The sequence below is a fragment of the Chamaea fasciata genome, unplaced genomic scaffold, assembly GCF_029207755.1.
Source record: "Chamaea fasciata isolate MVZ Bird 193981 ecotype frontalis unplaced genomic scaffold, bChaFas1.0.hap1 SCAF_5, whole genome shotgun sequence".
NCBI lineage: Eukaryota > Metazoa > Chordata > Aves > Passeriformes > Sylviidae > Chamaea > Chamaea fasciata.
In genome coordinates this window covers 65724517-65747815 of record NW_027094090.1, presented here as the reverse complement: position 1 = coordinate 65747815, position 23299 = coordinate 65724517, and the positions used below count along the sequence as shown (strand labels likewise).

Below are 23299 nucleotides of genomic sequence, written 5' to 3'. Positions count from 1 at the left end.
GAGAGGGCACTTCCCAATGGTGCTCTGCACATGATGGTTTGCCCTGGTTTCCCCCCTCCCTAATGCCCCTGATGAATTACAATTTTAGAAGTGGTAAACTGACTTGGGTTTCAGGTTTTTTCTCTGCAGGTTGCCAGTGAGAAAGAAAAGTTATGAGGGGAGGAGAGGTGTTTTGAAGGTTTTATTCTGATTCTTACTAATTTTTTTCTCTCTTGTAGTTCCGTTAATAAAGCTTTCTTTATACCCTTTAAGTTTTGAGCCTGCTTTGCTTTCTCCTAATCCTATCTCATAGCAGAAAAAGAGTAAATAATTCTAGTGGGCACTCAAGCCACTACATCAATTCAGAGTTTAAAAACACAGATCCTTGAAAAATTGTCTTTTCAAGACAAAATTCTAAAACACACAGAAAATTTAACCTAAACAAACCTCTAACTTAAATTGTTTCTTCCTTTCCTACAACAGGTAACAATCATTCATGTGTATTTTTAAGTGGGCTTGATCTGCCTAATTCCCCACATCTTCAGACAAGATTTATACATGATGAGAAACACCTATGAAATTCAGCAACAAGAGCATCACAACATGAAGCAACAATCATAAAAAGGCCATATGGCACTGGGGTTCTGTTAGTAAATCATTCTACTGCACACCACATCTGCTTATTTAGTAAAAGGAACACAAATTCAAATAAACTTTCCTAAGTCAGACCTTGTATGTTCTACTGCCTAAGTTAAACCTCCCCAAACATACCAATATGAAGACATTAACAAGACAGACTGTCTTGTTAGCTGTTCTCAAACCTGTAAGCTGTTCTCAAACAGGTATGTCAAAATACAGTAGTTTTGAATTAAACCCAGGAAATTATCTTGATAAGACACTCACAGGAATTCCTAGTAGTTGGGGATCCACGGGCTGTCGAAATGGAAGAGATTCCGGATCCTGACGGTAAAGTGCCTCCAGCGTTGGCATAAGTGCCTGCCGCAACTCTTCTGGCTTGAAAACTTTGAAAAACATTCGATATTAGAAAGACAGCAGAAATAGCCAGAAGGAAGAAACCTACTAGAAAATGTGACGTCTGTGTAAAAAGACAGACAGACAGGTTTAAGATACTTAGCATGGCTTCTTTATCCTCTGCAACACTGAGTTGCCAAGAGGATTAAAATGATCACCTGAAGAAAAGACTACCATAAGATGACATTGATGAGTAGAGATGGTTCAGTTCCAGATACATCCCCTCTTGGAGGCCCCAAGAAAAAAAAATTCTAGAGAATCTGTATTTCAATTCTCCATTGTATTGACAATTTTACCAAGGCTTAGTATCTAATTATAAAGGCTTAAAGAACTTGCCCGAAGCCAATTATAAGTACATGTATTATTAGGCATTTTTGTCCAAAAGCCACAAAGAACAACCCATATAAGTACCACATAATCCACTAAGTACCAAAAAGGAAAGTCCAGGGGTTTTTTCCCCCCTGCAGAGATTTCTCTAAGGAGCTGCAGTTAATTTAAGTAAAAGCAGTCTTTCTGCTTACATTTTTTCTTAGACTGCCCAGCTGCTGGAGAAGACTGAGTTGCTGGAGTAGTAGGTCTTTCTTCCCCCTCTGGTACTACAGTCTTCATTTCAGGTTTCTTCTCTTCTTGCTCCATTGGGTCTGGTTTACATTCCTCCACAACTGGTTCTACTTTCGCCTGGAAAGCAGTTTGGAGCCTGTCACTTAAATCCCCTGGGAGGCCACCCATCCACACTACTGTCCTTTAAACCTGTCGGTCATGCTGGCCACCTACTCTTCTATCTCCCTTGAAGTCAAAGCTCATCTAAAACTTGAGCAAGTAAGTTAGAATTCATCTTTAAACACTGCAGTAGTAGCAATGACAAGCTGCTAACAAGCTCTGAGCCGCAAGTAGACGCATGGGTACCTCTTCAGGCAGTTTTCAAAGCTTCTTATACAGCAGAGCTGCCAGGATGATGCGACTGGCAGTCACACTCCTGGCTGTCCTCGGTGACAAGTTGTCAAACCCCAGTAAAGCAGCCCATCATGTACATATAGAATCATTTAGGTTGGAAAAGACCTTTAAGGTTAAGTCCAATGTTAATGCGGACTGCCTAGTCCACTGCTACGCCACATTCTAAAGTGCTGAATCTACACATCATGTAAATACCTCCATGAATGGTGGCTCAATCACTTCTCTGGGCAGCCTTGTTCCAATGCTTGATAACCCTTTCAGTGAAGAAATTTTTCCTAATATCCAATCTAACCCTCCCCTGGCACAACCTGACACCATTTCCCCTCATGCTAGTATCTGCTATTCTAACAGCTGTAGGACTGACCAGAGTGCATTCTCACACTGACATTTAACAAAGCAAAGCTTCATAGCAACCACATTATAATGGTCCTTCCTGTGGCCACTGACTTCTACCACAATTTCACCAGAAAACACAGACCCTTCTTGAGGAATAAGACAAAAGGAAACAATCAAAACTGCAGCAGCAGCAGGTAGCACCTACAGCTCTCACTGAATTTTTGAAGGAATGACGGAAAGCATCAAGCAGTACTAGATGAAAGTATTCTACCCAATATCTGGTCAACAATCTCACCTCAGATTTCTCCTCCATTTGCATCTCTGTTTGTTCTGGTTCCCCTTCATCTGTTTTAATCTCCATTTTCACTTCCTGCAAGGGTGGCTGCTGCTGTTCTGGAACAGTCTGCTGAGAGTTCACCTCTGTGCTGCTGGTGGATGGAGGGTTGGATACCTGCCCATCAATGCTCACAGCTGGCTGTGAAAGCTGAGTGAACAAAAAACATTACAAATGGGCTTCTAATGAACCTGTTTTTCTTTTCTAATCTGTGTTTTACCTATGCTACATTTCCACCAAGTTAAAAAGCAATCTAGTCCTTCTATTTGTTTTCCCTGCAGAATATAGTGTCCCACAACCTCAACTATCGGAAAACATGTATCAGAGGCATGCACTAGAAGGCTCTGTCTACAGAAAATGACATTGTTCCACCTATTGTATAAGCACTATGCATATGTATATGTAACCAAAAACCTCATCCATGTTTCACAGTGAATTTCAAAACGTGTACAAGAATTATCTAAAATACTTTCTCTCTGGAAACAACAGATGATCTACAGACTTGTCTTGATGGAAAAAGTTTACTCCTCAAATACAAAAAATCCCCTATTTTAATACTAAACATGCCAGGAGCACACAACTGAAAATTAAACATTACACACAAACATTTGCAGGGAAAGCACAATTAAAGTATTTCCTTACAGGTGTTGTGGGGTGCTGAGGTTGCAGCGGTGCTGTTGGTGTGGGAACAGATGCAGTTGTGCTCTGCTGTGACAATGGCTGCTGCTGTTGCTCTGTAGAAAGGGTAACTGGAACTGGAGGCTGGACTTGCGGAGGCAGTTGTGCCTGCGGAGGTGTTGGAGTCTGCCTTTGAGGGGGGTGCATAGTTTGGGACTGCGATCCAGGTGGCATTGCTTGAGGAGCAGGTGTGGGAGCAGTGGTGGCAGCAGCTGCCGCTGCCTGCTGCTGCTGTGATCCCAAGCCTGGGGGCGTGTGGTGAGGTGTTGGAGTTCGGCTAGGTACCGGAGAAGGAGAATTTTGGTGCATGGGAGGCTGTGGAAGAGGTGGGCAGTGAATATGGCTCCCTTGAGAACCTGGAGTCATTGCAGGAGAGTTCACAGGACAGGAAGCGCTGGTCATTTGTGCCTGTGGGTAAACAGGTACATATTTGAAATGAATTGAAATAGAAAAGCAAGAGAAATTACTGTCAAATGTCTGCTTTCCCACAGCGTACTTGAAAAAATGTGACAAATCATGGGCTTCACTTTTAAAAACTCTTTCAAAAGCAGAAACGGTCTACTTGATTTATTTTGTTCTACACAAACGTAAGGCTGTTTTATAATTTATTCATTTCTCTTAGAATAGAATGACTTATAGTTGTTGATATGCTTAAAGAATGCCACACCTACACTTCCAGTTTGCAAAACATTTCTTTCTAAAACTGCAGATTTGTACATCTTGGATATGGGACAATGCACCACAGTGAAAAACTGCATTCAAATACACTTAGTGTGTGCCCATGCCTCCACCCCCAAGATTAGAAACTGAATTTATCATCACAAACAAGTACAGCTGTAACTCTACCATTATAAAATTACAAAAAAAAATTCAATTGGTCAAGATAAAAAACTGTTACTCCACAATACTCTTGCCTGCAAACTAGGAAGAAGCATCAATGAGAAGCAAACTGACGTTCCCTACTTCTTCCTGGCCTGAAAGGTTCTTGCTGAAAAGGGAGAGGGAGAGGACAGAAAGGAAACTGCTAGACTGTAAGTTCAGATCTTCAGTAGTGATAACCCTCCTAATCCCCCAAAGCCAACAACACATAGGCCTAAACAGACATGCCTTTTTATGACTTATTCTGCCACCTCTTAATTTCTCAGGCTCTGCTGCTTCGCTGTTCAGCAAGATAATCTTAACTACCACGTGCTGAGTCACAATTTCTTCTTTGCTCCATAAAAACAAACCTAAAACAACTCTAACACTTAAATTTAAGCCTGAGAACAAATCAACAATATTTCACCCTTGCCATTCCCAGTGCTACACCAGGAAACTGAAAAGTCTCAATAAATGAATTTGGTTGACTATGGTTCCAAAAGTCTCAAGGAGACAAATTGGTCTCTCTTGCTACAAACTGAACAATCACAATCAGTATATAACAAAGGTCACTGACACCACTTCAAGAAATCAGAGACTTACTTGAGATACTGGTGTCTGATTGCCGGGCTGATTCATAGGCATGCTCGCTGTGTTCATTCCCGGGGAAGAAGCAGAGAACTGCGTCTGTTGTAGAAATTGATTCTGACCAGAAGGCTGGCCAGCTCCTGGTTGCTGCATACGTGAAGGAAATCCCATCTGGTGGAAAAGAAAGCAATTCAGTTCACACAATGTGCATACACCTTCATAACATTTCACAAAAAAAAAAAACAAAAACAAAACCCAAAAACATTTATCTTGTAGAAATTCATGCCTGCCCTTATCTGTAGGAGACAATGTGAAAAGCCTGCTTATAGCTCCTCTCAAAAGACAGAATTCATGATTTCTCTGAAAAGCTAAGTAAAAGGATATTGATTTCAGATTGGGACTGTGACTTAAGATTTACTTTGGTTCCTTGTTTTAAAAATGCAACAAAAAGCCACTTCAATGTAATTTTTAGGCAATTCTCACCACAAAGATCTGAAGATATATGTATCAGGCAGATCTTAGAGGAGAAGCAAAAGAGAGAAACCAAAGGGCCAAGAGAATGAAGAAGTAGTGCTTGATTTATTTTCAAATTTCTTTTATTTAGTGATTTTAAGGAAAGAACAGACAAGAGAAGCAAACCTTTGAACACAACCCTGCAGGGAAGGCACACTGACCTGGCTCATGGCCCCAGCCTGACTTAGCTGTCCAGGGTGCTGAAGAGGAGGGGTTTGTCGGGGTCCCATCGGTGACAGCTGCATATTCATCTGGCCAAACTGATTCATTCCTGTGAGTTTGTGACAAAAAAACATGTGTAAACAAAGGCCTGAAAACTCCCTTAGGCACCATTCAACATTTGCAGAAGAAATGCTATTTCTTTCTAATTTTCCTTTCTAGCAACCAGCTTTCAATCAAATATTGCCTTCTATTAACTTGTTACGTGGAATAATTTAAAATACAGTGTTCAAGCTATCTACTCTTTCAGAATAGACTAGCTTTTCCCCCCTCAAGACATCTGCTTCCACCGTTATTAAAATTCATTAAGTTTAAGAACTACTGTAACATGCAACAAATACTGATTGTCACACCTGCTGTTGAAGATCAACTTTCCACAGAAAGTTGCATTATCTTAATTGCATACTAGAAATACACTTATTGAATCTCAAACTGTATCTTAACTTCCAGTACTTTGCATGCTGGCTATAACACATCTTGAATGTGTATCAAAGGTTCTGCCCATTTTTTCCTGAGAAATAATTCTCACCAGAATCCCTCTGCCACCAGCATGCCCTCACCTAAGCTGGCTAGGCTCACCATGTTTGACTGATCCCACCATCCTATGCACACCTATCGTATGATCAGAAATTCCAAAAGCATCAAGCTCATTATTTAACAAAGCAAGTAGCTAATGTGCAACTCAAAATCACAAGATTAAATGCCTCTAGAGATAGTGTTTTATATTTATTATATAGTTATGTAAGAATTATGCAATATAAATAGCTATTTTCTTAATCAAATGTAAAAACTGTACATGATACAAGGTCTCTGATGCTTCAGTAAGAGCTGTCCAAATCCAAGATTCCTTTAAAAATCACAGTAGCAAATTTTCTTCAAATATTTACCTGGCTGTGCCTGCATGCGATTCATCATCTGGTTTGGCACATTGGCACGTATCATAGTTGGGTCAGGAAGAGGACCATCTAGAAAAAAAAGGCATTGAAATAAGACAGTGTTATTCAGAAGACTACCAGGATTTATCCACCAAACATTTTAGTGAGAATTACACATTAAAATTCATGTATAAAGAAAGTAAATATATACAATAATTAAACCATTTTAAAGAGACCTCAAAGTATGAGGCAAACTCAAGAACTTCCTTGAAAATAGAAGTACATCCCAGTGACAGAAATCTCCTCTGACTTAGAATCAGATTTCAGAAACTGGGGACAAATTTGAAGCATGTTATCAAGGTATAACAATGAACAGTAGCTCACTAACAAGTCAGGTACCCATGAACAGCTACATGGTCACCAGGCTACTGAAATGACTGTACAGGATTTCCTGCACCAGGTAATCAGTAGCCCAAAGGTTCTTACTTGCAGACATTCCTGGCTGTGGCTGTCCCATATTGGGCCCTTGATTCATGGAAGCTTGTGGCATGCCTGGAGCATTCGGGATCATATTTTGCTTCTGCAGCCTGGTTCTTCGTTTCTCCTCCAACTCTTTCTGAATCTTGTAGATCTTCTCTGCCAGCAAGTGGTAGTACTCTGCCTGTTGGGGAGGAATAAAAGCCAAGAAAGGAGATGAGACACACATGAAGAAAAGTCAACTGATCCCAGTGATTCAAACTTGCAAAGTGGCCTTACAGGCACACATTTTGGCTTGGGGTAGGAGGCCATCTTCCCCTTTGCAGGGACTGTCAGACAGATAGGAGCGGGAAAAGGAGCACTGCTATCAACTATTAGACCGACACCAGATATTTCTCTGTGTGGGACAATCACAGTGAAGAGCTTCAACACTGCCTTTAGGGGACTGTGACAAGTCTCAGGCACAACGCATCTCAACTCCTGGCACACTCAGGCAGCAGCCTTCAACTGGCTGGTTCCTAGACCTCATCCAGCAGCCCCTAAACACTTGTTTCCTCAGCTTGGGAGTCCCATCTATACTTCCATTCCTCTTCCTCCCAAGATCAAGGTAGAAATACACAGAACTAGACCACAGGGGATAGCATCTCACCCTGCTGTTTGCTGATTCATACATGTCCCCTTCCACTTTCCGAGCATATGCCACCAGATTCTCCATACGTCGATCCTTCAATGCTGCAGGGTCAGGAGTAGGAAATATGGCTTGGACTCTGAGTGGGAAGAAAAAAATATTAAAGAAATGCATGCTAGTGATTAGAATGCCCCCAGACCAGCATTAACCCCAGTGGTTAGAACACAAAGTAGCAAGTAAATCTGCTGACAGACTACAGCTACTGCTGCTTCTTCCAGGGGCAGTAGATGTTGCAGATGGCTTGAGCCCTTGTAGATGGCTTGGGTATGGAGTGGGAAACTTCCAAAACAACAGCCCCAAACCAGCAGATGCAGCTCCACCTTATGGGCTGGCTTTCCTTTCTCATGCATCCTGACAAAATTCATTCCTTGGCTCTCTAGTTTTTCAAGTCAGGCTTCCTTCTGCAATCCCTCTGCCTGCAATACACCTCTGGGGCAGCAGATCACCTAACAGGAGATTGTTTTTATATTAGCTACTCACAGTTTATGAACAAGGTGGTTTCGGAGATCCTGAGTAATGTCTTCATGCCACTGCTTTCGAATTCCAGTATTGGATGGTTGAGCTGTTGGAATGGCTCCCAAACTGGCAACATTGGCACTTTCACTCATCATGGGGCTTCAAAAACAGAGCAAGAATTGAGTACAAAAGTCTAGCCCCGGCTAAATCATCTTGCAGTTATAGCCTCTTTTAGAATAATGTTAGGACAAAGTGCTAGTTTGGCCATTTCCTAACCAACGGACAAAGTGCAGAAATAGCTGCATACACACCAAACAATGCCATGAAAGAGTACATGCTGTTCTACTCAAGGACTTAGAAAACTGCAACAAAAGCTACAAAATCCAAAGGGAAAGATAGCCATCAATGGAATTTACTCCAGTGTTTATGCAAGAAGTGCCATGAGATCAAAACAAAATCACAGGGCTACAAAGGATTCAACTTACTTTTGAGAATTCATGGTGGAATGTAACATTGAGTCAGGCAGAAGATTAGGGGGTTGAACCCCTACTCCTCCATTCACTCCCATTGGACTTGCACCTAGAAAATGAAAGAATACAGAAAAAAATGAAGAGCTCATTTACCACAAAAAATCAGTAACTGTTCAGCAACAACAAGGGTTTAGACTTTCAAATACTTGGGACTTTTGTGAAGGGAATTTAATTACTCATTGCTCTCTTCATCCTCTTTCTTTTACAAACTTAGAAAAAGGCCAAGGCAGAACACTGCTGACCTCCAAGTGAAGCATCAACTCCCATTACTCCATGGCACATCTTCCTGAACTTATCAACAAACAAGTGATTTCAGTTTGCTGCAAATATTATGTTCCAGAGTCCCTTCCTGTGACTCTCTAATGAAAGCTTCCAACCATTTTTGCTCTTCTGTTTAGAAGCAGTTGGGTGTTTTTTTCAATCAGAATCTTAGTATATATATTCACAAAGGCTTCAAACACTTAAAACATCAGCTACCACATACATCAGACAAGGTCCCTTCTCACAGACTCCATACTTAATGATCCTACAACTAACTCCAATGCTTGTAAGAAGGAAAATCTGACAATCCTTTTCAGGAAACACCTCTAATTTGTTGCATAACAATATCTGATTTTCTGAATCAAACCATATCTTAATCACCATAAAAACTACCTATTTTCTTCACACACTACAGTTACCTCTCAATCAGTAAAGAAAAATGCACTGTATTTCTGTCTGGAGCTTCCAAACAGATCATTTTGTGAAGCTCCAAGCCATTACCAAGCTTCACATCTTTAGGACGTTTGAATCCTACAGAATTTGTATTTCAAACAAAATTACATACTGCCTAGAGGAGAAACCCACTGAAATTAAGTCTATCAAGCTTAATATATACCCCTAATATCACAACCAAGTATTTAACAGATTTTTCATAAGTCTGAAAGCACACTGGTATGCAAGACAACAGTCAGCCTTTACCTTAACTCTCACTTTTTCAACTGCCAAAACCCACCATTTGTTTGAGCTACTTAGCACTGCATCTTTTCACATTGCAGTCCTCATCAAATCCTGCTGTTTCTCCTAAACTAGGCCTGTTGTCCTGTAGGCCATGACCTAGTAATTCCCACCTCAACTGTTGTAATTACCTCTTTAGCCACCCACTCCTAATAAGGAAGCAACACTGAGAAGTCTACAATCTCCACGCTTGTCCTTTCTATATTAAGCTGTAGTTCTTTACACTCCTAGAGTTTTTTCAATCCCATTTAACTGGATTTTCTTAGCAATTGTAGAAAGAATGCCCACTGTCCTGCAAGGAAAGCACAGGCAAAACACTGTCTATAAGTAATTACTTACATTAAAAATAGGAATCATTTTGTTTCAGAAAAGACTCTAAGGCACAAGAGAAAATAATATTATTTTAATCTAATTGTTTTAAGACTGTGCTTTCAGGATACTTGCCCTTTCTTCTGTTTTTACACACTGGAAAGTAAAGTTTTAGCAAGTCACATGCAATCTATAAGGGCCAGTCATCTCATTAACAAGACTACTCTACCCAGCAGCCTTTTCCTGAGCAACTCAGGAGCAGCATTCCCTTTGCAGAGCAAAGAAAAAGCTGGTTGCAGGCTGCAGTTTGTGTTTCTGCACCCAAGTTTGTCATGAGACACATAGGCATGATCACTGCAATCCCATAGAAGCTTGTGATAAATCACTACGAGCTCTTCTTTCCTCTTTTCCACTAAAAAAGCCACACCTACTTATGCAACTCAAGCAAACATCTAAGACTGAGAAAAGGTCTGTGATGTAAATTCAAACTACTAAACATAGATTTGGCAGTTAAAAGGGACTCCATTTGAAACCACTGATGGCCAGGTTTCAATTGTCTAGGTGCTTTAAGCCACCTAGACAATTTAGAGCTACGCGAGATCACATGACAGGATTAGGGGAAGATGTCAGTTACTTACTATTTTTCATTTTTTAAACAAACTTTACGTATCTGAGATACAAATGTAAAATGCTACACTCTGAGTGACAGGGAAGTACACCTGTGTGCTGGCATTCCAATGCCTGCATATCCAATTAAAAACTCTCCAATAGCCTGTAACTTGCATATAAAGCTGCAAAAAAGAGTCATCTTGGAAAATAACTATCATTTTTCCAGAGAACTTGTTTTCCAGGAGAGGGCACCTGGGCCCTCTAATGTTCCTGTTCCACTGAGTAACTTGCTATTTCAAGTCTAAAATACCTCAAAGCCCTACCTTTTGTAAATTAAGTAGCAGTATTAAGCTAGTAGGTTGAGAAAATTTGCATTAAGTGTAGCATGGGGAAGTTGCCTCTAGTTTGCATTTTAATGCTAACAGATAAACTTACTCATAGGATTCATAGGGCGAAGACCCTGGGTTGACTGTCCCTGTTGCTGATTCTTCACTTGAGCCTGGGGTTGTGTCTGCATCTGGTTCCCCTGATAGGTCAGTCCGAGGGCTGCATAGGCTCTCTCGATGGAGCTGGGGTCTATCTGACTGGTAGTGTTGATGCTGGGCGTTGTCTGCTGCCCCATGCCCACAGAGCCGGTACTGGCAAGTCCTACTGCAGCTCCGCCCAGCAGCGCTGCGAGAGACACGGAGTTAGGGAGGAGAGCAGAAGGCAGCCAGAGATGCTCACCAATACAGGGACAGAGCGCACTGGCTGCTCAGAACTAAAACATCTCCTGGAAGCATGCAGGGAACAGATCTGAAAAAACTGTCACGAAACAGAGAGAAGTTTTGACCCAACCAGTCAATCCAACATACTGTTTTCCCTTTGGGCTGGTCAGAGGAAATCCCACTCTTAAGTATTTAGGACACATCTGCCTACTTTACACTGAAAACAGAAGCACACCATGTCACAGAGGCTAAAGGCAGAAGTGTACATACAGCTTTCCACCAGCCATTGCAATGCCTTTTCTGCCCTTTTTGGGGTTTTTTAGTGTTCTTAAACCAAGAAATAGCTCACATTAGTCATAAGAAGAGCCTACAGTAACATTGGAGTGGGGAGAAAAAAAAAACACATACAGGTAACACAATGACAAAAATCTTGCCAAACATTTTGTCAGGAAGACCAAGGGGACACAAAGAGAAAGGGCATGTGACATCTGATGCAAACAAAGAATGAAGACAGAACCAAATATCAGGGCTAAAATGACACATCTGTCTCTAGAAACCGTCCAACTGGAAGAAGTAATGAAAAGCCAATCATTTAGTTGAGAGCGCTATGATTTGTTCATCCTTACCACTCTCTTGATAGAAAAATACAATAAAGTTAGAAAGCTTTCATAAACACTAGCAATCAGAGCCAGAAAAATACTCTGAGATTAAAACAACGAAAAAAATCACATTAACATGTTCCCAGGTTTGAGAGCATCATCACCATAGGTGCAAGAAAGTTTAACTCTCAACATGCATTTTATGGTTTATTCAACACACAGAATTCCCCAGTAGACTTACATTGCTGATTTCTTTTGTCCCCAGCATTTTTGAGAGGCAAACACACAGGACAATCATGTCTTGTACAATTCTTCCAGTGTGAGATGATTTGTCGGGAAGATGCACAATGTGCCACTGAGAAAGAGAAGGAATAAAAAGCATTTACAAACTGCTGTCACTATCTCCACGTGGTCATAAAAAACTGGGTAGAGAGTGGAATTTTCTCTCTTACTATATCGACACAAAGTCAACAAAGTATTATTTGAAATAGTTCAGCACTGACTAGCACTGAAAAAGTAGCCAGATTTCTTCTAGTACTATTGGGTCACCAACAGTATCAAAGCCTCCTTGAAAACCCTATGTGATACCCCAAGCCTATATCTCTGTGGCTTGAAGGATAACTCCATCTAGCTCAGGAATCATGCAGACTGTGCCAAGCAACTGAGATGTTAACAATTGGCACAATCCAGATGAGCCAAGGCTATCAAAAAGGAAAATTGCATTTTAGTAGGACAGAGAGAGGTTGCAAGTGCCAGTACCAGTCAAATTCATGGCTTGGAATTGCCTGAGATTCATGTCTTCAGTTTAAGGAAGACAGGTAGACTCCTATTTGCGGATTCCTGATCTATGTCTACCTTTACAAAAAAAAGCAGAATCCAAAAGATTTTTACTCATCTTTTTGTTGTGTCTTGTCCCCTTTAACTTGCCTAAACTTTAGAGGCCTAGACGTTGCTTACAATTCCCCATCTTAAGCAAATAAGACAGATTTTCTTTAACTTATTTCCCAGGTCACCCACTAGTCCATCTCTTCCTAGGAGCTCTTCTCCCTCAAATGTTGACCTCATCTACATAACCACTCCTCCACTTACCTTGGCAAGATTTGCCAGCCTGACAGTGTGTCATGTGGTTCAAGACATTCTTCATGGTTCGGCAATGCGGGAGGTTGCACTGTCGCACCTCCCCGTTGGCCTGTTCTCGACGCTGACACTTGTGAGCATGTAGGAGGAGAACAAGTTGCTGCTGAATGAGTTTGCGCTTTTCTGGATCTGCTGTCGGTGCTCCAGACCCAATTCCTTGAGAAGCTGCTGACCCCATCCCAGCTTGCTGCACCTGGGGAGCCTGCTGCTGGCCCTGAAGAAGGAGAAAAAGAAAGTCCTAGAAATAAATCTATTCTAAAAAATAATTCATCTAGCAAGTAAAGAGCAACACAAGAAAAAGCCCAATAAGGGAAACAAGTACTACTACATTTTCTGATTAAGGAAACAACCCACCTATGTGTTGTTCTCATTAAAAACACCCCTTAGCAACAGTCCTGGCAATTCTCTTGCCAGCCACAATTTCCTCCTCATACCACTCTACTAGTCCTAGCTCTTGCCTTATAAATGGCCAGCAGACCTTTGCACATGCTTATAGGTTAATTTGCAGTGCTAGACCAACCAGAAAATATTAACAGCATTTAGATCTCAAATCCCCTCATTTTGGAGGCTAAAAAGTTGCATCCACAATTCATGTTTTCATTAATGGAAGAAAGCACGTTTTAGAATGAATAGGGTTTTCCCTCTCAGTATAAGGTGTCTCAAGTTGATGCTCCTAGAAGAGGAGAATGAAAGGGAAGTTCTGGCAAGCTTTTAACCTTTTTCCATTAGCAAACTTGCACACAGGCATTCAAAACACACAGGTCCTAGTCTCTGCTAGAGATGAAGCACAGCTTCAGGATAATAAACACCACAGAACTAATGTCAGGTATGCCAACATGTAGTTTGTCTTCTCTGCTTCTGTTTATTTGTCCAGAACTCTTTGTATTCCTTTCAGGTGACATTTGAGGAATACTCAAATAAGAGAGGCTCAGGTACTCTATGTTACCTATATCACTTCAGTTTAACAGACTTCAGTTTCTAATTGACTCTTCCCAGAGGTTCTATAGTATTTTTATGGAGATCTCCAGATCTTTAGACCCCAGCCACCTGTATTTCTAAACCCCAGTTCTCCTGACTACTAGTATTTCATTTTACAAGGCAACTTCACCAATTAGTCAGGCCCTCAGGGTCTGCGCATATTCCAGTATCACTGTAAATGTCTTGTCTGCAGCCTGGCGTTCTAAATGACAACCGAGACAGCAACAACTTTAAGTTGCTACATTCAGCTGGGTACCAGTTCAAAAGTTATATGCTCTGCACTGAACACAAACTTGACAGCTGGGGTTCTGAACAAGTTTTGGCTGTTTTTTTACTGACTAAAACAACCGATTTGTTTGTCTTCCAGTGTTTCATGCTCAACTTTAAAAACCATTAAATAAAACTCACAGGATGGAGCTCTTTTTAATTAAAAGTACTGAAGTTAACCGGAAATGGTCTTCCAGCAACAGTTAGTAAGATCAGTAGAAGGACCCTCCGAGGTGGTGTGTGGGAGTGAAATTAGAAGCAGGGAAAAACACAAGTTATATTCAGAAATATAAATTTGTTTCCTAAATTTAAAAAATATACATATATATGGGGAAAAAAACCTGTAAGATATGTTGCATGTCAAACCTCTAACCAATTTAAACTTTGAAAATGAGGTATCAGCATTAAGCTCAAGCCAAGGAATCTAATGTTAAGGCATGTGGTGAGGCACTGGCATTTATAAGCCTGGGTCATCCACTTTTTCCCACCATTCTTACTTCCCATTTCCTTAAGTCCTGCTGCAATAAGAGAGGAGGTAAAAGGGAAAGGTACCAAGGCTACTACAGTTGCCAGGGAATCACCTCCAGCATCAGGACCGTTGTGCGTGTTCATGTAATCCCCAAGAACAAACACAGAGCTGGGGTTTCTAAAAGCCCTATCACAGGTAATACCTGTTTGAGAAGGGACACTTCTCTTTCCCAAAAGTATCAGAGACTACAAGCAGGAAAACAATTCCCAAAAGTATCAGTAACTACAAGCAGGAAAACAATTCTCCAGATAGAGATACTCAGAGGAGAAGGGGCCCAATACAGCAACAATGAAAGAAAGGACGGGACAGGAGAGCAGATGTGTCCAAACAAGTTGCAAAGCTCATTTCAGTTAAGGAGCTTCATTTCATTTTCCCTGTTAACAGGGTTTGAAGGCAATAACAAGGTTTGAGTGGAGATGGAATTTATCAACACAGCAGTTCTCACACTCAGCACAACTCAGCCCTCTCCCTCATATCAGTCTAAGGGGTTGAAATGCATTCTGCGTGGATTCCAAGCACATATTCACACCAGGTATGACAGCTGCAAAAATCTTATAATATGGAAAGACCGAAGCATATTGCTCCTCTTGATCACAACATTTCCTGAATACACTTTTCATTCTACTTACCATGTTAGGCATTCCTGACCCAGGAACTGACTTCTTGTCCATTGGAAACTGTGGTAAGCTATTCTGCAGTCCAGCTTTATTCTGCACCTGAGGGCCTAGTCCACTGGCTCCAATCTGCTGCCCAGTATTTTGACTATAGGGCTGGCCATAAGGGCTGGGATTGCTCATCATTCCCATCTAGAAGTTAAAACAGTAAGGTGTTCAAGTCAGATAGTTTAAGTTCGCAATGTAAAAGGCGAATTTGTATTTCAGAGGAGCAAAAGTGATCACAGCCACGAGCCAGCTGCAATGTAATACTGATGCTTCCCCCGCTCCTTCATGTTCACAGATTTACCCATCACACAACATTAACTCCTCAACTAGATTGTCCCTGTAAACGCCACAAAGCCAACTTAGCAATCCTTGACACCTGACTGGAGGGAAGTGGCCTGATTACTTCTTTATAAAATATTTGGTTCAAGAGATTTCATTTCACCTTTCTGAATCACAACTGTGTACCATGGACTACTTAATTCTTCCAGACTTGAGTTCTCCTCTCTGCAATTGTGCAGACTCCAAATGGAGACAAATACCATCTTCATTCATATCAGCAGAGTTCATCCCAAAAACATCCTAGCCAAATGCTAGCACTCCCACAGCTCCTCTCCTGATGGGTATAACAATGCATGTCTGCATTATCAATACACAAATATTTTCAATTCAAGAGTACACCACAGTCATAGGTAACACCTCACAGTCACACCAACTCATTTGCAGTACTAGAGGTCAAAGGAGAGGACAGGTAGAAAACCTGCAAAGAAAACAAATCTACTGAACCATTCACCCACGGGGGAAATAGATTCGCATTTCATACAAGCCAGATGCATATTCAACAGTTTTAGCACACCAGAACATACCGTTTGCTCTCTTGGAATGCCCAGAACCTAAAGAACAAGGAGCAATCTTGCCAATAAAGTTGTTTGTCCTCTGACATTCTTTTCCATTCCTTGCATTCCCATTTATTTTCCATGGGTGTCCTGGATTGAAGTATATTCTATCACCATCTTCATGAACTGTTGAAACCAGGTGAGGCAGTGCTCCTTGCCTCCTCCACTCCGGCTTATCTTCTGTTAATGGGCCCATCAGCACCTTTGCTACACAGCTCACAGATAACCCCCTCCTGGACTACCTCCTGTTAATGGGCCCATCAGGCCTTATCACATGACTCACCATCCCATTGTGAGATGCTCCGCCCAGAGGGAGGAACCAAGCATTCCAGCCTGGATATAAGCTGAGACTCTGAACACCAGAGGGGCGCTTACCCATTGGATTCCCAGAGGACCCGAGCTACCAGACCTTTCTACAGGATCACTGCTTCAGGAAGACCACCTCATCTGGACTGCTTCCATCACTCTGCTCAGGTTGTATTCTGACTCTGTCAGTGGTCTTTTGTATTATTGCATCTATTCTAGTTTACTTTCTTTCCTTTTTTTTTCTATTAAATTGTATCTCTGACTTGGAGCCTCTCATTTGTTTTGCCTTCAAACTACTACATTTTTGGTGCCCAACGTGCGGCACAAGGCACTGAGAAAAGTCAGAATTACAATTTTGTATTGAAGAAGACACCTGTTCGCTATGATGCTCAACATGGTTACAATGTGTCTTATATCTATCTCTCTATATTTTTCCACAACTGGGGCGCTATCTGCCGGTCTTAATGCTCCTGCATAGACCAGGGTATGGTACTAAAATTGCTTTAGTGGTCTATTATGTCCATTGCTTGATAAACTCCGAGGCAATGAACATTATTCAGAATATACACCCACTTCTGTTTTCTTGTTCTAGTCTAGGATGCTATATCTGGAGCCTCAACAATCTCACCCAGCCCCTGTGGGGAGGGGTGAAGAATGATTTTTTCCAGCTTTTCAGGCATGACACAGCCGTTTTTGAAAATATGGAGTACCCTCTGGATGCCAAGGACAGCATGATGTTGTTGTTAGTCCTGCTTTGTCTTCTCTGCACGGCCGCACCATGCTTACACTACCTAGTGTGATACAGTGTGTTCTGAAGGAAGAGGGAAAAAGAAGCAGAGCAACAGTATCAGTGTCTACACAGAGTGTCACAGAGGCGAAAGGAACCAAAGGCAAGGCAACAGTGTCCTCATCTACACAGACCCTCACAGAGGAGAAAGAAGCCAAAAGTGAGGCAACAGTGTCCACATCTATGCAGACTGCCACAGAGGAGAAAGGGACTAAGGGTGCCATCAGCATCTCCACACAAACCACCACTGAACTGGAACAGCCTAAACCAGTAGCAGTTGCCCCCGTTCAGAAGAAGAAATCAAGGACCAAATCAGTCCGCATAGTGACTGATGAGGGTGCAGCAGGACCTTCATAATCAGCAGAAGAGACAGAGCCAGAAATCATCACTCGCTCTCTATCTCTGGGTGAGCTGCGTGACCTGTGAAGGGAATTCACCCGCCAGACCAACGAGTCCATCCTGACCTGGCTGCTCCGCATCTGGGACGCTGCAGCCAATGACACCATTCTGGATGGAAGTGAGGCCAGGCAACTGGGATCGTTGTCCCGGGACATGGTCATTGACCAAGGGATTGGGAAAACCCAAGAACCTCTAAGCCTCTGGCAGCGACTGCTAACAAGTGTGAAGGATAGATACCTTTGTAAAGAAGACCTCCAAGTGCACCAAGGAAAATGGAACACAATAGAACAAGGTATCCGATGCCTGAGGGAATTGGCTGTGTTGGAGATCATTTTTTCAGAAGATAAGAGACTTCCTAAAAACCCAGATGCTGTCCAGTGCACATCACGGATGTAGTTGAGATTTGCACGGCTTGGACCTGAGATGTACTCGCGTTACCTGGCAACACTGCAATGGAGGGAAGGTGAGGACAGGGTAGGTGTCTTGGCTAATAAACTAAGAATTTACGAGGACACTGTCACTGCTCCAGTTCGTACCCATGTCTTGTCTGTGGAAACAAGCCTGGCTGAGCAAGTCCGGAACTTGATTGAAGAAGGCCATCAGAAACTGAAAAAAGAACTTAAGGAAGAAATTTACAATATCCAACCAGAGCCAATGAGAGTCTCTGCCATTAGGAGCAGGCGCTCCCCAGCCAGGGAGAGAGGATACACACCACGAGGCAACCTCTGGTCTTTTCATCGGGAGCATGGAGAAGACATGAGGAAGTGGGATGGAAAACCCACCTCCTCCTTAGCAGCCCAGGTACGTGAACTGAAAAGAGAAACACCTACTACAAAGACCCCATCTAGAATCAATGTTGCTCCGGTCTCTCATGCACAGAACTCCAGACAGTACAGGAATGATGATATGACTGATCCTCTTGAAGGAACCTCAGAAACATATTTACAAGAAGAGAGCAATGTATGCCATGACCAGGAATAGGGGGACCCTGCCTCTAGCCAGGTAGAGGAAAGGGACAATTGGATCTACTGGACTGTGTGGATTCGATGGCCTGGAACATCTGACCCACAAAGATATACGGCTCTGGTTGATACCGGTGCTCAGTGTACTCTGATGCCATCAAGGTATGTGGGAGCAGAATCCATTTCCATTTCTGGGGTGACAGGAGGATCCCAGGAGCTGACTGTACTGGAAGCTGAAGTCTAACTGGGAAAGAATGGCAGAAACACCCCATTGTGACTGGTCCAGAGGCCCCATGCATTTTGGGCATAGACTATCTCAGAAATGGGTATTTCAAAGACCCAAAAGGATACCGCTGGGTTTTTGGCATAGCTGCTCTAGAGACAGAAGGCATCAGACAACTGAGTACCTTGCCTGGACTCTCAGACGACCCCTCTGCTGTGGGACTACTGAAAGTTGAAGAACAACAGGTGCCGATCGCCCGAGCAACAGTGCACCGTCGGCAATATCGCACCGACAGAGACTCTGTGGTCCCCATCCATAAGATGATTCGTGAGCTGGAGAGCCAAGGGGTGGTAAGCAAGGCTTGTTCGCCCTTTAATAGCCCTATATGGCCCGTGCGTAAGTCCAGCGGAGAATGGAGACTGACAGTGGATTACCGTGGCCTGAATGAAGTCACACGACCACTGAGCGCTGCCGTACCAGACATGTTGGAGCTTCAGTATGAGCTGGAATCCAAGGCAGCAAAATGGTATGCAACCATTGATATTGCAAATGCCTTTTTCTCCATTCCTCTGGCAGCAGAATGCAGGCCTCAGTTTGCCTTCACCTGGAGGGGCGTGCAGTACACCTGGAACCGACTGCCCCAGGACTGGAAGCACAGTCCCACCATTTGCCATGGACTGATCCAGGCTGCACTGGAAAAGGGTGAGGCTCCAGAACACCTGCAATACATTGACGACATTATCGTGTGGGGAAACACAGCAACAGAAGTCTTTGAGAAGGGAGAGAAGATCGTTCAGATTCTCCTGAAGGCCGGCTTTGCCATCAAGAGGAGCAAAGTCAAGGGACCTGCTCGAGAGATCCAGTTTCTGGGAGCGAAGTGGCAAGATGGACGGCGTCAGATTCCCACCGAAGTCATCAATAAGATCACTGCAATGTCTCCACCGACCAACAAGAAGGAAACACAAGCTTTCCTAGGTGCCATAGGCTTCTGGAGGATGCACATTCCCGAGTATAGCCAAATCGTGAGCCCTCTCTACCTGGTTACCCACAAGAAGAACGATTTCCACTGGGGCCCAGAACAGCAGCAAGCTTTCGCCCAGATCAAGCAGAAAATCGCTCATGCGGTAGCCCTTGGCCCAGTCAGGACGGGATCAGAGGTGAAGAATGTGCTTTACTCTGCAGCCGGGAGCCATGGTCTGTCATGGAGCCTTTGGCAGAAGGTGCCGGGTGAGACTCGGGGACGACCACTGGGATTCTGGAGCCGAAGCTACAGAGGATCCGAAGCCAACTACACTCCCACAGAGAAGGAAATCTTAGCCACCTATGAAGGAGTCCAAGCTGCCTCAGAGGTGACTGGTACTGAAGCACAGCTGCTTCTGGCACCTCGACTACCAGTGCTGGGGTGGATGTTTAAGGGAAAGGTTCCTACCACACATCACGCCACCGACACTACGTGGAGCAAATGGATCGCCCTGATCACGCAGCGCGCCCGTATTGGAAACCTGAATCGCCCTGGGATTCTGGAAATTATAACAAACTGGCCTGAAGGTGAGACCTTTGGATTATCCCCTGAAGAAGAGGAGGAGCAAGTGACACGGGCCGAGGAAGCCCCACCATATAACGAGCTATCGGAGAGTGAGAGACAATATGCCCTTTTCACCGACGGTTCCTGCCGAATTGTAGGTGCTAACCGGAAATGGAAAGCTGCTGTATGGAGCCCCACACGACGAGTTGCACAAGCTACCGAGGGAGAAGGTGGATCGAGTCAGGTCGCAGAGCTTAAAGCTGTCCAGCTGGCTTTGGATATTGCTGAACGAGAGAAGTGGCCAAGGCCCTATCTCTACACTGACTCATGGATGGTGGCTAATGCTCTGTGGGGATGGCTGGACCGCTGGAGAAAGGCCAACTGGCAGCGCAGAGGGAAACCCATCTGGGCTGCTGAGATTTGGCAGGACATCGCCACCCGAGCAGAAAGGCTGACCGTGAAGGTTCGACACAGGGATGCGCACGTACCCAAGAGTCGGGCTAATGAAGAACATCACAACAACGAGCAGGTGGATCAAGCTGCCAAGGTGAAAGTATCTCAGGTTGATCTAGACTGGCAGCACAAAGGAGAATTATTCCTAGCTCGTTGGGCTTATGATGCCTCTGGTCATCAAGGGAGAGATGCAACATATCGATAGGCTCGTGACCGAGGGGTGGACATTACTATGGACAGCATCTCCCAGGCTATCCATGACTGCGAGACCTGTGCTGCAATCAAACAGACCAAGCGAGTGAAGCCTCTGTGGTATGGTGGACGACAGTCAAAGTATAGGTATGGGGAAGCCTGGCAAATTGACTACATCACCCTTCCCCAAACCCGCCAAGGCAAGCGCTACGTGCTCACCATGGTGGAAGCAACCACTGGATGGCTGGAGACCTACCCTGTGCCTCATGCTACTGCCCGGAACACCATCTTGGGCCTGGAAAAGCAGGTCCTGTGGAGACATGGCACCCCTGAGAGAATTGAGTCAGACAACAGGACTCATTTCAAGAATGGCCTCATAAGCACTTGGGCCAGAGAACACGGAATCGAATGGATATACCATATCCCATATCATGCACCAGCTGCCGGGAAGGTGGAACGCTGCAACGGACTGCTTAAAACTACCCTTAAGGCACTTGGCGGAGGGACCATCAAAAACTGGGAACAGAACTTAGCAAAAGCCACCTGGATGGTCAATACCCGAGGGTCCATCAATCGAGCTGGTCCTGCCCAGTCTGAATCCTTGCACACAGTGGATGGAGATAGGGTCCCTGTGGTACACATGAGAGGTATGTTAGGAAAGACTGTTTGGATTAATCCCACCTCGGGCAAGGGCAAACTCATCCGTGGGGTTGTCTTTGCTCAAGGACCTGGTTACACTTGGTGGGTGATGCAAAAGGATGGGGAAATCCACTGTGTAACACAAGGAGACCTTATTTTAAGTGAGAACTCTGTGTAGGATTTCATTATATATATATATGTGTGTGTGTGTGTGTGTGTGTGTAGTTTAAGGAAGGTATTGATTTGGGATGATGTAGATGGTAATAGAATAAGGGGTGGATAATGTCCTGGGTTGAAGTATATTCTATCACCATCTTCATGAACTGTTGAAACCAGGTGAGGCAGTGCTCCCTGCCTCCTCCACTCCAGCTTATCTTCTGTTAATGGGCCCATCAGCACCTTTGCTACACAGCTCACAGATAATCCCCTCCTGGACTACCTCCTGTTAATGGGCCCATCAGGCCTTATCACATGACTCACCATCCCATTGTGAGATGCTCCGCCCAGAGGGAGGAACCAAGCATTCCAGCCTGGATATAAGCTGAGACTCTGAACACCAGAGGGGCGCTTACCCACTGGATTCCCAGAGGACCCGAGCTACCAGACCTTTCTACAGGATCACTGCTTCAGGAAGACCACCTCATCTGGACTGCTTCCATCACTCTGCTCAGGTTGTATTCTGACTCTGTCAGTGGTCTTTTGTATTATTGCATCTATTCTAGTTTACTTTCTTTCCTTTTTTTTTTTTTTTTTTTCCTATTAAATTGTATCTCTGACTTGGAGCCTCTCATTTGTTTTGTTTTCAAACCACTACAGCACATTTTCTCAACTCGGTGTTACAGGGAGAAATCAAGACACCCAACTCAGACAATTGAAGACTTCACACACTAGTATCAAAGGGTTCAGAGTAACTCTGGCCTTGTGAGCCAGCTCTGTCCTCACCACAGGGCAAGAAGCTCAAACCTAGACTTATAATGGACTTATATGACACTTAAATGTCCTTTATGGACACTTTTGCGATGTCACCCAAAACAACTTTCTGATGAAACTCACAGATGAGGTCTCATCAAGCCAATCAACATTTTATTTGCAACAAAGCTGAACACAAACTTTTTGTGAAGCTTCTGATGTTTTTCAAATTACTCATCAAGTTGGCTCAGGACAAGGATCTCTGATGCTTTCTCAAGCATCAGCCACAGGCACGGTATGGGGTGCAAGATCAGTCCCCTCCAACAAGGCTCTCTCCATGACAGAAACACAGGGCTCCACCTCCACCCCACTGTGCCAAGGGACTTGGCAGCAGAACATCACATGCCCAGCTGAGCCTAGCTGCTCCTTACAGGGGTACTATTTTCCCCTTCCAGGTTACAGGAGAGGCAAAGACCAGAGAAGCTCAAGCCAGGTTGACAGGCAAGCACACCAAACTGACTCAAAGCCAGAAACTCATGCAACACCTATGACACCAAAAACCAAATTCCTCAAGGTCTCTCTGAACTAATCAGCAGCTGTTACTTGATCCAGGTGAGCCTGACACCTGACAGATCCTCAGCTGGACCTCACAGCAATGCCCCCCAGTTCGGCCACCACAGACTAACATGACACCAACCACC

At 43.7% G+C, this 23299-nt stretch overlaps 1 protein-coding gene across 4 annotated transcripts in view; it reads right to left on the bottom strand.

The window, feature by feature from the left end:
- The window catches only part of EP300 (E1A binding protein p300), a 67137-nt gene that overhangs the window by 21402 nt on the left and 22436 nt on the right, over window positions 1–23299 (bottom strand). For 2 of the 4 annotated variants that reach the window (XM_066184200.1, XM_066184202.1), the window contains 15 exons: window positions 15278–15454; window positions 12827–13112; window positions 11979–12092; window positions 10867–11103; window positions 8473–8566; window positions 8012–8146; window positions 7493–7610; window positions 6853–7027; window positions 6379–6456; window positions 5434–5543; window positions 4775–4930; window positions 3278–3721; window positions 2597–2785; window positions 1533–1689; window positions 883–1001 (listed from right to left, as the gene is read on the bottom strand). In XM_066184200.1, coding sequence (XP_066040297.1) covers window positions 883–1001; window positions 1533–1689; window positions 2597–2785; window positions 3278–3721; window positions 4775–4930; window positions 5434–5543; window positions 6379–6456; window positions 6853–7027; window positions 7493–7610; window positions 8012–8146; window positions 8473–8566; window positions 10867–11103; window positions 11979–12092; window positions 12827–13112; window positions 15278–15454 — 2589 coding nt within the window. The remainder of the gene's footprint in view (window positions 1–882; window positions 1002–1532; window positions 1690–2596; window positions 2786–3277; window positions 3722–4774; window positions 4931–5433; window positions 5544–6378; window positions 6457–6852; window positions 7028–7492; window positions 7611–8011; window positions 8147–8472; window positions 8567–10866; window positions 11104–11978; window positions 12093–12826; window positions 13113–15277; window positions 15455–23299) is intronic. The other 2 variants (XM_066184201.1, XM_066184203.1) reach the window with 1 other exon arrangement.